Source organism: Pseudopodoces humilis, chromosome 8 (assembly GCF_049639895.1).
Source record: "Pseudopodoces humilis isolate 2021_Gansu_Grassland_sample_001 chromosome 8, ASM4963989v1, whole genome shotgun sequence".
NCBI lineage: Eukaryota > Metazoa > Chordata > Aves > Passeriformes > Paridae > Pseudopodoces > Pseudopodoces humilis.
This window is the reverse complement of record NC_142207.1, coordinates 23,115,639-23,132,461: the sequence shown is the minus strand read 5'-3', so window position 1 is coordinate 23,132,461 and position 16,823 is coordinate 23,115,639. Positions and strand designations below refer to the sequence as shown.

At 37.7% G+C, this 16,823-nt stretch overlaps 1 protein-coding gene across 6 annotated transcripts in view; it reads left to right on the top strand.

Annotated features, from left to right (window-relative positions):
- ZNF385B (zinc finger protein 385B) overlaps window positions 1-16,823 on the top strand; it is a 152,670-nt gene that overhangs the window by 52,709 nt on the left and 83,138 nt on the right. Inside the window, exon 1 of one of the 6 annotated variants that reach the window (XM_088059140.1) lies at window positions 13,734-13,811. The exons of the other annotated variants lie outside the window; for them this stretch is intronic. Within the exon in view, the coding sequence (XP_087915266.1) occupies window positions 13,802-13,811 (10 nt within the window). The 5' untranslated portion in view covers window positions 13,734-13,801. Of the gene's footprint in view, window positions 1-13,733; window positions 13,812-16,823 lie in introns of those variants that run through there. 6 annotated transcript variants of the gene reach the window in all.

Below are 16,823 nucleotides of genomic sequence, written 5' to 3'. Positions count from 1 at the left end.
GAAACTACATAATAAGAGATCATTAAATAAAGTATATATAGAAAATAAAATAAGATTGGGGAATTCACTTTATTTGATATGGATTTAAATTATGTAAATAAATCTGCTCTTGGTAACTTGCACATTAGTATTCTCTTCAGCAAGGTGGTTAAAGGTGCTTAATTATGATCTCTGCTTTTCCCAGGCAAGGAACAAAAATGAAAATAACAAGTTTAGAGGTATAAAGGGGAAATAGGGCTTGCATTTTTACAGGTTTTTTAGTTTCAGGTCAAGTAAAATTAAGGATAATATGTAGAGGCTTCTACGTAAAAATTCTGTCTATTGTGACCAGTATTAAAGCTCTGTTTTAACAATAGTGACAAGTAAACCCTTGACCTCCATATATGACTGAGAAGAGATCTTTAAAGTAGTCTTAGTAACATCCACTTGATTCATTCCTTGAAGATGTCTGAGCAGGAAGCTGTGTCTATGTTTTAAGGTGGATTCTTGTATTGATGAGCTGGTCTCTGATTTCCTGAGCCAATATCATTTAGCACAATTTTTTTTTAATTTTTTTTTTTTTCCCCTCATTTAAGTGCCAGTGCTGATAGCTCTCTACTGCATAGAAAACGGTTTAGAGCAGGTGTGAGAATTTATTTTGGTCTGTCTTTTTAACCTAACATGTAAGAGAGAGGAAATGATGTGCTGTTGCATTATGTTAACATGTAACAGAAAGGAGGTAATTTAAGTAAAATGTAGATGATTTTGCAATAATAAAGTTCACATGAAGTAGGGTAGGGAAGATAAAAGAACATATGTCAGAGTAATGTAATATACTGAAAACTGATAATAGCTTTATTTTGTTGAGCTAAATTTCTTCTGGATAGACGGCACAAAAATGAGAAGTACAAGATGAATATGGGATTTGAACTTCTGTTTGAAAAACTAAGGAATATATGTCGTAATAAGACACAAGTCCTATGCAAAATGGTAATAAGATCATCCCCAGCTGAGTATTACTGTCTATTCTGCTACAAAAAAATGCCTTCTCTGAGGAAGAGGAGCACAGAATATCTGATGTTAAGTGCTATCCCAGCTAGCTACAATACAAAAGCACTTCTTTGTCAATATTATGTGAGAGAACCTGACAAACTGTAGGGAGGTCTTTTTTCTTTCCCATTTTGTTTCAGCAAGTGAAGACATGAAATTATTTCATATTCACCTTTCCAAACCCTGATATTATGTAATAATTTTATTTGCATACAGAAGTGGATTTCCTATGTCATTTTCACACTGCAGCTTCAGAGAATACATGGAGCAATGCAGGTATTTTGAAAGCCTCTTAACTGAATCACTCTTGGAATTTTTATACCTTGAATATTTGAAGTCATAGTATTTTGAGTTGATGATAATTTAGTAATAAGGACAGTGGCTTTTCCATCTCTCAGAATTCTCTAGAAAGAATAAACTCATTTCACATAGTCTACAGGGATTTTGAAGAGTGGCTTTTTAGCAGTCTAGCTGGCCACTTTTCTTTGTAGATTGGTTTAATGAATATATTTAATGCAATTTCTTAATGTTATTTTCATGCTCTAGAATTGTATATGTAGATCTATCCATTACCAGATAAAACTGTTGATCTTTAATGGACTGTGCTATGTATAGTGTCTTTGTTCTGGAACTTGCTTAAACAACAATCACTGCAGAAGCAGTGTTGTGAAAATCATAATTTCACATGTCTATTTTGAAAGGAAGTGAACAAGAGCTAAATTCTCTGATATAATTGTGCTATGTTAATTTAACATTCTTGTGACACATTGATTTATTTTTTTAATGTCATTTTGGTATCATCATCTTATATGTGCATACTTAAAACCTTTATCACAACATATTCTTGCAAAACTGGTTAATTGTAGTATCAGAGAACAGTCCAGGTTGGAAGGGATCTCAAAAGACCATCTGGTCCCAGCTTTTCTGGGAAGAGGAGTCATGATGAGATTATCTAGCAGCTTGTCCACATATTGAAACCTCCAGCAATGAGGATTCCATCATGGTCCTGGGGAGGTTGTTGCAGTGAATTTTTCATCTCATTGTAATTTTTTCTCATGTCAAGATGAAGCATGTGTACCCCCCACCTTGTACACCTTGTCATCTCCATGTGGATCCTCCTGGGGAGACAGCCTCCGTCTTCTTTGTGACTGTCATTTAAGTATGAAATTCAGTTATGAGTTCCCACTTAAGCCTTCTCTTTTCCAGGGAGAAAATTCCAACTCCTTCAGTCTTTCCTCATAGGGCAAGTTCTCCAGACCTTTGATCACCGTTAAGGGCCTTCTTTGGAGCTCTCCACTCTGGGCACATCTTTCTTGGTTTGTAGGGACTACAACTGTACACAGTACTGTGGGTGTAGCTTGACAAGCACTGAGTAGATTGGTATGATCATGTCTCTGTTTACAAAGCCCCTGTGGACTGAGGATTGAAGATTAATCTTAATTAAGATTAAACATACTGTTTTTCCATACTGAGATTCCAAAGTGATTGAAATGACCGGAGTTTGTTAAGCTGTTTTGCAATCTCTGTGTTTGGATTCACAGCCAGTAATGTCAGATGTGGTTTCTGTTCTGTGTTCTTTATATGTGAGTTGTTATAGATGGATTGTGTCCACTCCTTTGTAGGGAAAAGTGAGGATATCTGTCTTCCTCAACTAGTGGATGTGAGGTTGCAAGATGTATTCCTGTGCTGGTCTTTGTCACTCTGTTTCATGTATGAAAATAGGAGGTTATGTGAAGGATTGTGACAAAGCCGCTCTGGCTCTTCATTGCATCTCAAGTTTCACTTTTCATCCAAATCTGGCTCTGGTAAGGAACACTTGTCTCATTAGTCAGTTTTTCTCTTGTCATGAGCCAGCAATGCTGACTGAAACAAATTACCAGGAACTGTTTGGGAGGGGTAGACACAAGAGCACTTGTGTGCCTGGCATCTGAGATGTCCAAAACCAAAATACTGAGTTACCTTTTTGCCGATTTCCTAATGTGGAACTACTGAATAATTCACAGTTCTGCTGCTGCCAATCTTACATGTTGATTTACAGTTATGGGAGAGAATTGCTTGGCAGAAGGTTCAATTTATTTCCAAAGATGGCAGAAATTTTCTGTGAGGGTCCTTTTCTAGGTTCAGGAGGTACTCCCATCTTTCTTGTTGTGTATTTGAGAATGGCTTCCCTGTGCAGCTTAACCCAGTAAAGACAGAATATGCTTTGGTGGTCTGAATTCTTCACATCGGTCTTGAAGGATGTAAGCTCTTGGCTTGTAGGATTTGACATTGAATTAATTATGTAGGCTCTTCCTTTCTGTGATTATCTTTTATGTGAAACCTATATTCCTTTCTAAAGTAGTTATTTTCTCATGTACAACATGTATTTAAGGATTTGAGATGCCAAATTAAACACTCACCTGCATGTGTATGACTTTCACACCTAAGGCTGAAATAAAAATGAGCTACTACTTGTCACCATGCTCTGAGAGACTGGAGTGATGTCCGCCACTTCTTTTGCACATACATACAAATGCCAGACATACATATGCAAAGTGAGGGATTAATGGGAATAATTTCATGCATTGGTAGAGACTTGATGTGTTCACTTATCCAGAAGACTTTTTTCAAGGAGAGGGTCTTTCTATGTTTAAAAGGCAAAGTAGTCTCAATTTTCCTTTAAATTTAAGTGCTGTTAGGTGCCAAAATGTTCTGTGGCTAAGGGAGATACTGGCTGTACTGCAGGGTCCATCTCACTGAGCTGGTTTAGTTCATTTGGTCCTGGATGTTTGTTCTACATGTTTCATCGTGTGCCAATGCACATAGCTTCCCCAGTGAACTGGCTTGCTCTCTTGTGGTGTCACTTTAAAGTTGGGCACATGTAAGACCCATTCACTTTGATGGGTTTTTCCTATATTTCTGTGAGGAATCCTGCCTGTCAGGGCAGCCTAAATTAGTACTGTATAAGCAGGCATGATTGCAACTGTGTTTCTGTACCATTCCTTTAAAGGGAGTTTGGGTTGTGATTTTAGGGTACCTCAGACTTAAACTGAGGTGAAGCTGAAGAATTGCAGAAAGACAGCTGGCCTAGTTTTCCAAGGACACAGTATCTGCAGTTTCTTTTGGCTTCTGTGCAGTTTCAGAGGATCAGTGCTTTGGGAAACTGGGTTGAATGGCAGATAATAGTGAAATAGCCCTCAGGAATAATCATCATATTAGGGAAGGCTTAGTCAAATTGCTTTACACTTCAATAGTTTTATTTAGTTAATGATAATAATGTTGAAATAACCTAATTTGAATAGTATTTATAAATTTTAAAATGCATATGCATGTCTGTTGTATTAAAAATAATGTGATTCTTATCTGTTTTCTGTATGAGAATTACAAGCTCAGTTATGTTTTTATGGGAATAAATCTGCATCCTGTCATGCATTGCAGTATGTTGGTACTTTGCCAAAAGGGTGGCAGACTGCAGTGCTATGAATCTGTGGAAGTCCAAACAAACTTGTTTCAAGAAAATCAGAGAAAATACATGCCAATCTGACTGAGCAAATCCAAATTGCTTCATTCTATGATTAATTAAATTAGGTTGCTTTGAAATTCATAACAGGTGCCTGGAATGATCTTTCTTAATGCTATCAGTGCTTTAAATGTCTCTGGAGAACTTGGATTAGCTGAGTACCCCGTTACAGAAAGGATGTCCTGTGTGAGGATGCTGTCCCAAAGGGATAAAATGGGTACATCTCAGATGCCCCGAAGGAAACACATACCCAATGCATGTGATGAAAGGCAGCTGAGGTATCAAGGTATTTTAACCTTTGAGGTTAAAATTTCAAGGTTAGTATTTTATCCAGATTGAGAAAGGGAGGATGTGATGTATACAATGCAAATATAACCTATGTGGAATGCTTATAAACTGTAACAGGATTCGGAGTTAATGTTTCAGGATGAGGTAGCTGCTCTAAGATGTTGCTGTGATTTCTGAACTGTAGTAACATAACTTACACAATTCCTGTGATGTTTTTAGAGCTGTTAGCTTTGGAAGCTGCAGAGCAAACTGATGGAATTTTCCATTGAAATGACATAGGTGGAGGTTTGACAGTGAAGCCACTGCTGCAGCACTGTTCCTGGATTTTGGGTGTGTTGTTTCTCTTGAATCCAATGCCTGGAAATTTTCAGCCAAGCTTCCGTACATCTTGCACTTGTTCATATGCAGCTTTGGGAGCATATGCTTGTGTTTATAGTAGATATATATATATATACTTACAGAGTCTCAGAAATATTTGAACGACTGTGAATCTGCAAACCTTTGGGGATGAATTTTAACAAGTGTAAATCTACTTCTAATTCTGATATGTCTGAATACGTGCTATCTCTGCAAAACCCATGTACACAATTTCATGACTTTGTGAAAAAGGATGGCTGGCTGCCAAGAAAAATTAACCCCATGTCTTGTGTCAGTTAAGCAGTTTAATTGACTTTCACACCTACGGCTGAAATAAAAATGAGCTACTACTTGTCACCATGCTCTGAGAGGCTGGTCTCTTTGTTGAGTAACAACATCCATCTGCTTCAGAAAAAATTTACTATAGCAGACTGTGTCCTACTACACGAATCCAGCTGCCTGACCACAGAAAAAATCCTTCCAGTGCAGAGCCCTTGGTCAGCATCTCACATGCATCTTCTGAGTCCAAAATAGCCCTGGCATGAATTCTTTTGTGCTGTGTGGTTCCATTCCATCAGCTTTCTCCCTTCCCATGGTCTGAAGCGTAGTTATGCTGATGCAAGAGTGTGTTTTCTTTCCAGCTGGCTCTGAAGTCAGTGCCATTGATCTGATGTTTTGCAGATATACTGAAACCCAGACTCTAGGATGAGGTATTGTGCAATCCTGGGGTGAGGATAAAAAAGGGGGGGGAAAAAAACCCCAAAAACCTAAAAATACCCATCTGCTAACTCAAGCATCACCAGAAAGAAAAAGGATTTGGTATGCAAGAAAAGGAAGAAAAAAAAGGAAGAGAGGTCAATATGATCATAGTTATACACAATGGAGTGTGAATTTAAGTATAGAAGAGATGGAAAGATGAAGAAAAGGAAAACTGAGAGAAAGTGACAGAGGAAGGATTGAAGGGTAGGGAGTTTGTGAAATGTGCAATTCCTCCCCAGCTTGAAGAGGCTGTGTGGGAGAAGATTGGAGCCAATACACAGTCCACAGAAGAACAGACATCTCACTTCACATTTGCAGAGTATGGGTAGAAATTAAGTTTCTTGGATTGTGCCAGTTAAACAACTCAGCCCCTGAAGGCAGGAGACTTTCCTCAGCCTTTCTTTTATGACTCTGGCTGAACACAAATGCTCAGAGTCATACTGTGTAGTACCTGCTCCCAGTTGAAACACCTGGCTTAGAACTAGGCTGTACAGGCTTGCAGCCCTGCATTTTATCAGAAGTGATTTCACCTGATGAAACTTTCAGTTGGGCCCTCGCATTAAACAAGAATGTCTATTCAGGAGGGAAGAGGTAAGTTAAAATCTGAACAGAAAGAAATATTAGAAGACTTTTCTAAAGTATCAGTAAGATCCCTTATTAGTGAGCCTATGAGTCATGAATGGTGTTTTTTTTATATGGTTTATTCTTTTTTTCTGTTTATTTGTGCATCAGGATGCTATACTTTCCATTACAAAAAAATCAGATGATAATTTGGAGTCAGTTTGAGCTGTCAGTTCATGTTACAATATACATTGTATGCACACATACATTGCTTATTTCTTAAGCCTTCAATCTCTCAGTAAAACTGTCTTGATACTTTTTGCCTATGTTCAAACTTTTTGTATATTAGTTCTTGCAAAAAAAAAAAATATATGTTTGGTGTGTTTGTTGCAGGGGTGGAGATTTTGTTTTGTTTGTTTGGTTTGTGTGTCTTTTCAATAATTCCTGAGGCTCTTAGTCATTCACGGGATTTGAATGTATTTTCAAACTAAATAATATCTCAGAAGGCTTTCTTGAATCTGTTTTTTTCTTTTTGTGCTAATGCCTTCCTCATTTCTTATCATTAATGTAACATTTTTGTGACCCACTCTGCTTCCATTTGATCACTTGCTAATGCCTGTTATTCCTTAACAACAGAGGATGACAATGAAAAAAAAAAAAATTATCCACATGGACATTATTATAACACCTCTCCCATGGCCATTATTGGATTTTCATATTTACAGTGCCAAAGGAGTGGATTTCAAGATAAAGACAATCTTTCAAGGTATTCACAATAGTGAAGTCAAATAATTTCCATGGAAATTGGACAGTTGTTCTTACTGGTAGAAACATACTCTACAATATGCTCCCCTGCCCAAGCTGTTGAAAGTTCTTCCAGCAACCTGAATCTGTGTACCCTGCTCCCTTCTCCTCTTTCTCTGAAAGTGTTTATGCTTTTGCTTAATGACAAAAGCTTCCCCAGCCTGACTGTGTGCAGTTCTCTGCATCAGAACTTGGGAATTTCTGGAGCATGAGTGTTGCCTCTTCCTCATGACAAAGTACTTTGCAAATGGCATGGGACTGGTGAATCTTTGAGGGCTCTGTTTGTTTGGGGTTTTTTTAATGGTGTGTCATCACTTTCTAAAAGAAAAATATATTTCAGGGGTAATGCCACTGGGATCTATCTGTTGTGAATAACTGCTTTTCAGCTCCAGTAAAGATGGCTGAACTAAGTAAAATGATCAGACTAGAACATGCTTAGTAGAAGAGATTTGTGATTATGAAACAGTACATATTGCATACTTTCTTTTTGACTTTGGGAAAGTTACAGATGCTTTAATTCATTTTGCATAAAAGTTAATGTACTTGTCACTTGTGTCTCTTTTTGGTATTGCTTACTTGAACTATAATTTATATCAAGAATTCTTTCTTCACTTGTGTATGGAGAGCTCTTGGTATTGTGTATCTTGATGTCATTTTGACACCTCTCACCATTATTGTAATACACAAAAATAAGCAGGGCTCTTTTATATTATTTAGGCTAGCTTTAAGCTATTTATCCTCTGTGATTCCCTACTATTCACATTATTTAGGAACTCTCTGTCATTATGACAAGCATATATACATATATAAATATGAACTTGGGAAGAAAAAACTGAAGAATTAATATATATCACTGCTAAAGTTTTGCCACTTCCAAATAAATAGTTTTTTAAATTCTAAATTTGCATGCAGGTTGTACAGATATGCAATGTGGAGTTTGAGAACTGAAAGTTAAGAGTCTTTCAGACTCTCTGTGCTCATGATAAAGAGGAAGGGTTAAAGGTGCCTCATACACTGCATGGGAAATATATTCTTCTCTAGTGCTTTGGAGTACAAGATCCAAAGCAGAAAATAAGTTCATCGTTCTCTCTTTTCCAACTGCAGTGAAGTAACTACTTACTGGGATGAATCCTAAAACATTTGCTGTCATCTAGACCTTTTAATGATAAATTCTTAGATCAAAGTAGCAAGTGAGGTGGAGCAATGGTGATTAATGGCTTGAACAAAAATAGATTTTACTGTGCATTTATAACTGGAGTGCCACGTCTTTGATATTTGTTAGGACTTTGAAGGCTGCATACCTGTAGAACCTGTTGCAGTCCTTGAGGCTGGAGAAAGATTTAAGAATTTGTCTGTGAAGATTCCTGCTCGGGGAAGAATTAAAACGACATTAAGTTCTTATGGTTGCCCCATTCCTGATCATTCCTGACAAAGGTGCATGTGTTAAACAACGTGACATCTGGTTGTTACATATTGAAATACTTCTGTGCTTCATAAAATAAGGACTATATTTGTCGCCTCACCAGTGTCCTGGGAGGAGCACTTGAAGTTAAAATGTCGTCTTTGAGGATGTGCTGTAGGTAATTTTTGTTTTCTAAATACCATGAACCAGAACAGGAGTACTGTTTTATAATTTCATCTAGTGTGCAATATACTGCTAAGTTTAATGGGTGTACAGACTCGTGAATACATGTGTGTAAGTTTGATGCATCTGTGTGAAGTAGAAACATAATTTGCTTCATGTAAGTAAAAGCACAAGATACCAGCATGAGCTGGTAGGTTTTGATAGTCCTTTCATGTGTATTTCAAGAAGATTCTTGCCATGAGACACCTGCCTAATGCATAATCTGGGGCAGAGTTAAATATTGCTTTCTGAATTGTCCTCAGGCCAAACTTAGTGAGGGCTGGGTGTCAGGCAAAGGAAAAGCTGTAATACATATACGACTGGATGTGCAGATGCCTTGGTGGAGGTTAAGGTGTAAGAGTTCAGAAGAATACAGTTGCTTGCCTCTGCTTTGAATTTGTCTGTACCACAATTTACTGTCATTAACTTGGTGAGGGAAAAAGACTTAGAGGACAATAATTGAACTCCTTTAACTCAATACTTTTCTGTTCTCTTTCTGGAAAGCTCTGGTAGTTTGTCATGTCTTGTGAAATTTATCTACTGTGAAAGGGAACATGTGCTTGACCATGTCTTTTGCCTGTTCTGAGCGTCTCTACAGTAGGATCAGGTTGTTTACCTCACCTCTAACTTCTGTTTTCCTTCCTCAGACTGGGATGATTCTTGGGGATTGTATTAAGTGCAGTGTATTAAAATACTAGTCAAGCGTGGCCAGGAAATTTCCCATTGTGTTTGACAGGGCATTGGTATTCTCCTGACAAAGTTACTCCACCTTTGCTTTGAGCCCTGCTTTGAACGTGAGAAGCTAAGTATGGGTTATTTGGCATTACCTGTGCTTAATAAAATTTGGATTACTGATCCTTTATTCCAAGAAGGGGAGGGGGGGGGTAGTTGTTTTTTGTTGAATAAAGGTCCTTTCTTTTACATACCAGTCATTAGTTTAAATCAGTGTCTCTGGAGGGTGTTTCTAGTTCATTCGGATGATATTCCACAGATTATAAATTCATTGAAATATTAATGAAATTCGTTCTGAGATCATAACATTTTTCTGCTGGGAACATGTGTGAAAATATTTGGTGAACAAAGCTGAGAATTAAGAATCATGATGGGTAGTACAATAAGGTCAAGCCTTAGCAACTAAGTTGGTTTTTTTTTCTCTCAACTTTAATATTATTACCAGACATTGCCCATTTTTTTTCTGGACTGCGCTTTAGTGAAAATTTGCTGTAACAATTCTGTATGTGATTAGTATACTGTGCGCTGAAGAGAAAACCTTGAGAACAGGAACAGCAAGCCTAAAGACTTGTGTGTGAAAAGCAAAGGACAAAACCTTAAAGGATCCAAGCATGGCTATGCAGAGAAGCCTTTTATGAATTTGATAGCAGAATGCTATTGCAGTTTGGCACTAAGCTTTACAGAAGTCCAAACTGGTAAATCTTTCTTGGAAAGATGATTTTTTTTAGTGCTCAATCTGAAAATATAGCACATCTACATAGACTGTCCATTTCTCTTGAGTCACATCCTGACAGTACAATTCTCCAAGTTTCCAATCAGCAAAAATACAAGCATGTTGTATTCCAGTCTGCTAAGGAGAATTGCCTGTATCAAAGCAGCACAGGGAGAGAGCATGGGCATAGAATCTAAGTGAAAACAACATGTTTTGTGGAGTTGTTTTTGGATTCTGGGTGACTTTTGTATGTTATACTGAGATAAGTAGCCTATTAAAGGTGCTAAAAATGTCACTTCTCCAGCCTCACATAAAAGAGAGAAAATACAGGGGAAAGAATTTAAAGTATGAACTTCGGTTTAAAAAAAAAAAAAAAAAAGCCACCACCTGAGCATCTTAGCAGTTGAGCTGTTCAGTGTCAGCTTTTCTTTCTTTGACTGTAGGAGCTGCTTGTGAATGACACCTGAGCGCATTTGCCCTCAGATAACCTCTTCCCGGAGGCCTTTCCTTTCTTGTAGCTCTGTGGTTCTAATGTACACACTTTTGTGCTCTCTCTCTCTTCCCCTTGCTCAGATGTGTGGTGTGGGTGTGACGCTTGCTGTGAACGTTGTACCACTGTGTTCTGGAAGGTCAGCACCTCATAGCTTTTTGGAAACAAAAATGCACTCTTTTTTTGTTTAATTTACTATTGTTCTTTGCCTCTTTTGCTTTCATCCTGATATTTTTGCTTTCTTTTAATCTCTCCTTCTGGTATAATAACATTTGCCCTTTCATTGCATTCTTCTTGCACTGTCTTTAAGCCTTCCCCCTACACCTTTCACTTCTGTGTTCCACTTTTCTCCTTTTTCTCTTCCAGCCACCTATCCTCACCCTTGTGACTTCTGCATCTATAATGCAGTAGCTTCATGACTGCCTTAGACTGCTGTTCCAAAAGGAATTGCTGTCATTCTGCTTTCCTGCTCACCCCCAGCACCTCTGTTGTGCTTGCACAAGTGCTTTGCATGCCCTCAATACCCAGAGTCCATCATGCTCATAGTGTGGGGAGGCCTTCTGTGCTGTTATGGATCCCTGAAGAGGCCTTCTCAGACAAAAGAAAGTCAGGGCATCTCCAAAATCTTGGGACAGTGGCTGTTAGTTGACAGGATGGGAGTTAGCATTGTTTAAAGGGAGAGGAAGAGAGAAGTGTAGTTACAACTGTGATGGGTTGTTGTTGGAGATCCCATGTTAGATGTGAGCTAGAGGGCAGGCTGACACATGAAATCTGAGATCAGTGTCTCCTAAGACCTTCCTCTGAAACCAAGGTCTGGTCTTCTGTCAAACAGGGTGTTCCATGCTGTTAAAAGGGAAATAGAATGGAGCTGCAGCATGTTCAACTAGATAAATGGTTAAAACTAGTGCATTGTAATGGTTTTGGCAAGGAACTGTCAAACTGCCAAAAAAAAAAGAGACCCTCCAGTCATTGAGCAAGTGGGGGAGCTATGCCTCCAGTTCAGGGGAGTTACAGGCTCTGCTATTTTGTCTTGCTGTAATGCATAAACCTACCATGTGCTTATGCAATGTGTAAGATACTTCTGAAGTTAACAGTGAAATTTAAAAAAAAAAATAAAATAAATTCTTCAGTCATCACAGAATGCAATTATTAATAATATTATCAACATGAGAAAAGAGAGTATTTATTGAGAATACTGGTCATCTTGTAAAGTCATCAGAGTCTATATAAAACCCACATAAAATTTCACAGAAGTTTGGTGTTGCCAATCCCAAGTGTGCAACGAGAATGAGTCACGTCTTCCAAGATTTGCTTAAAAATCACAGAGGTTTATTTTTAATTTGGTTTGATTTTTATGTGCCTTTTTATGTCAAAGCTGATTCCTTTTTTCCACTGCTAGCAATGCCTACAACCCTTTTTTTATTTTTCTTTCTTTTTCTTTTTTGTTTTTAATTTTTCTGTTTTTTAAGACTTTTTTAACAAGAGTACCAAATATTTCAGGACATGTAAAAAAATTATATAATGGCTGCCAACTCATGTTAGCAGGTAATTATTAAAGTAATCCCCCTCTAGTGGAAGGGAGGAGTAGGAGGTTGTAGAATAAAATAAGATCAAGCTAAATTTTCATATGGGCTGTTTTGAGTAACCAACAGTCACATACTAGTGAAGAGTTTTTTCACTGGAACAATATACTTTATTCAGGGCTGGGTACAAATTTAATCTTGCCACATAAATTCTGTCCAGTATTTTGAGAGACATGGAAATTTCTTCCAAGAAGTTTAGTTTTTAAAGTCATCTTTTACCTCTTTTCTTATTCCTTTTGTAAAAAACAAATGAGAAGATTAAGTAAATCTTTATATATTTAACAAAAAGCATTTGAGTAGAAGGATTACATACAAGACGTCTTCCATAATCTTTAGTTCTCTGTGAGGAATTATCTGATGTAGCTACAAACTGCATCAGGTAAAAATCTGCTCCTAATGATATTGGATGTCTTCTCTATCTCTCTTTATTTATTTTTTTTATTATTATTATTTTTAATAAAACTCTGTCAAGAATTCTTACTAGGGTGTGCTTGAAAAAATTATTTTGAGGAGTCAGAAGTTCTGTGCTGAGGTGTACTGACACAGCACATCCTAAAGTGAGGAGCTGCAGATTAGACAGGCTCCTCTTTGAAGTTTATGGTTTGAGTCCCAGATTTGAGACTGTGTGCCTTTTGCCTGTATAATATGAAGAGGGACATTTTTTCTCTTCGTAGCAAAGGGTAATTTTAATTTTGGGCAAATAGTCTGTGGTCAGTTTTATTGGACAGTAGGTACTTGTCATGGTAGCAGCAGCATTCTGAATGTTTTTATTGTTTGTCCAATTTGGTCTTGTAGGTAACTTTTGAGCTGAATGAAAAGTTCCAAAACAGCTCCCTTTGTATTTCTTAAAAAGAAGTCTTTTGTATCAGAGCAAACAAATCCAGCTGTAATGAAATTAAACATTATGGAAAGAACGAACATTTACTTTTGCAAAACTTGCCTCCCATACAGATTTTCCTTGACACACTGTATTAGTTCTGTAAGGAGTTTTTCTTTTCCTGAAAGACAGGCAACTAGTTTAAAAGCAATTGCAGGACAGATATACTAAAATACATTAGCATTAAAAGATTTACAGAAGGGACTACTTTCTCTTTTTTTATGGTTTTGTTACCTTAAATTAAGGTGGCACCAGCTGCCGCCTGTCTGCATCAGTTGTGCATAGCCTGAAGAGGTATCATTCACCAATGGGAGTGAAGGAAAGTGTCCCAGCAGCTTTGTGGAGCAAGACATATTTCTCAGCAGCACAAGTTCAAACCCTACTCAAGGCTTGCACCAAGTCAAAAGGAGCTTGCGAGAGCATTTCTTTTTCTATCTCTGTTGTGCAGAACTTTCTATTCTGCTGAACTAACTGCAGAAGAGAAACATGCTTCTGGGTAAGTAATTCCATGTGGAGGCTGAAATCTGTCTTTCAAGCAGCTGCATAATAGAGTGCTGTATGCTTGCTCCAGCTGTATGGAAGGAGAAATGTTTAGCTGATTTATTTTTAATAGCAATCCATTAGTGAAAGCTGTATTCATTTGCTGCAGTTTAGAAACTGAGTAGTCAGATTTGGAAATCTTAGCACTGTGGGTGACTGTGATCTATTTTTTAAAATACTTTTTATCTTTGTGTAAACTGCGTCAAAGAAATACAAATGCCAAAATTAGCATTTGAACTTTTTTTGCCCGTTTAGATGGTAATCGTGACATTTTCTGAAGGAAGGCTCTAAATGAAAATTTTTGTTAGTAAGTCCATTGGAAGAATGTATTTCTTAAATATGAAAATAAATGTTTCTTATTTTTGAGCCTACTGATGGTTCACTGTAAAAAAACTAATGCTTACTTATTGCATGTCTTTAATTCTCTTTTATCATTAGGCTGCTGAAATCTGTTGACTATTTTATATATTTATATGCTAGTTTTAATAAGCACAAATAGTAGTAGCATTTGAAATAGGGAATGCCTTCATGTGTCTTTTCAAGAACAACTTGAAATTATTAGGTTTCTAAATTTTTAATGTGTTGCAGATTATACAATATTGCTTAATTGACGTTTTAAAATGTGCATGATGCATTCAAAAGGTTCCTCTTAGAATGCCTTGTTAGGTCAAAAATGTAAATGCTCTTTTCTATCCTCAAAGTCCTGATTATAGGTAGATGATTAGCTTGTAGAAAACACCTTTAAATTTTTTTTTCATACAACCTTGAATGCTTATTTTCTGTGATTTGAATGTTTAAATTTTTATTCTGTGTAAGTATGATTAACCTTGGTATGTAGTAAATGACAAAATTACATCTTATAGCATTCCATTGCTTTAAAAACTACTACATAATATTTCTCTCTTTTTCTTACTTAAGCTCATGTGTGATTATTTACCGTAATTTTTTGTTACTGTCACCTTATTTAACTTTCTAAAGACAAGAAACAGCCTGGAGAGGTGCTTTTGTGAGGAAGAATTTAAGATTAGTGCAGAATTTAGCTTAGTCTGGTTGAGTTGATGAGATTTCAGCAAATTAAGTTAAATGTTTGTATGTGCTTCGGGACTGTTAATAGCATTTATCCCTTGTCCTCCTTCTCTCCATATATGTGTCTGTGGCATTGTTTCTATGTTTGAGAATCATAGTTTTATGCCTTGGGTGCTGGATTCTTTATTGTAGGGAATTGCTTTCTGGTTATTGTAGACCTTTGCTTCCCTGTCATTTTGCATGTTCAGATACAGTCACAATACTAATTTGATGTGTTGCACAGATGTACATGTTGCAGCAGATTTAACAGAGAAGCCTGAGAGGAATCCAGTGACTTGGTTGTTCCTGTTGTTCATTCACTTGATTTCAGAAATCTCTATTTAGAAACGTGTTAATTCTGTCTGAAATTGGAGCAATCCACAACTTCCATTCAGCCTCAAGGTGCTTTGTTAAACATCACCAGACAGTGTTTCCCTGTTGTCTTGGGTTACAGTGCAAGATGTAACCAAAAGTAAGTGTTCTATTACCAACTGTTAAAACCAGGTGGGGCAGTGTTCTTTATCTCTTCCATGACCTATCCCTCGTAACTCCAGGGGGGTCTCTTCTGTTAGTGGGCCATTGAGTCTCACTGCAGGACTGATAAAATTACATCATCCCATTGGGAGATGCTCCACCCAGGGGGAGGAGCCAAGCATTCCTACCTGGATAAAATCTGAGATTTGGAACATCACAGGCAGCCTTTCTCCACTGGATTCCCAGAGGACCAGACCCAACTACACCACCACTGGACCTTCAGAGGAAAACTACACCCTTTTACAGGTTCACTGTTATAACAGAACCACACCTGTCCCTTCAGGAGGACTGCAGCCAGCCACCATTTAATCAGACTGCTACCAACATCCTGACCAACAGGGTGTCAGGTTGTATTGTGACTCTGTCAGTGGGGTTTTTTTGTACTACTGCATTTGTATTTTAACTTTCCTAGTAAAGAACTGTTATTCCTATTCCCACATCTTTGTCTTAGAGCCCCTTGATTTCAAAATTATAATAATTCAGTAGGGGGGGGTTTTACATTTTTCCATTTCAAGGGTGGCTCCTGCCTTCCTTAGCAGACACTTGTCTTTTCATACCAAGACACCTGTGCTACCATTATCACAGTCAGTGATGTCTAGATTCACATTTATCTTTGGCTTCCCAACATAGCTTATCTGAGAGCCCACAGAATGGGCCACTCTGCAAGCCATGCAGACAGCCCAAAAATCATGGGCTGCTCCTGTCTCCTGGGAGACAGTGCATAGGCAGTGGACAGTCCATGCTGGCCAGGCATTGTCCGTCTGCAGCTTTGGTTAGCTGGTGGCAAGCCCAAAAATGGTTTGCCAGCTGAGAGAGAAAAGTGAGAGTGTCAAGAGAGAGAAAAATGGTGTCAAGCCTTTAGGGACAGTTGGACTGGGATTAAAGCAAAGGAGAAAATTCTGTCTATTCTATAAAAAAAAACGCAATAAAACCAACAAAACAAAAGAAAACCCCAACAACAAACTCCCAAACAAACCAAACTCAACTAACCTAAAAAGTTCTAGTTTTAACGCATCAAAACTGCTTTATGCAGAACATGCAGCTCTGTTACACTGAGAGATAGAATCTGTTGGGAAGGGAAACCAAATAAAACTTGGAAACTTGTGCACTAAATAAAATGAATTTTGGTAAGAGCTGAGCACTACAAATGCTGGCAGATGGGGGGAAAACACCTGACCTGTACTGGCACCAGTGACTATCTTGATCCTGTTTTCAAGGAAGCAGGGAGCAGAACTGAGTCACAAGGACAAGAGACAGTAAGTGGGGGTCAGAAAGGTCCTGGAATGGGGGTTTTGAACAGTGCTCTGAACTTGTGGGAGGTGTCTGAGTAAAGGATAATCCATGTGCACAGAAGTAGTCTGCTGTCACT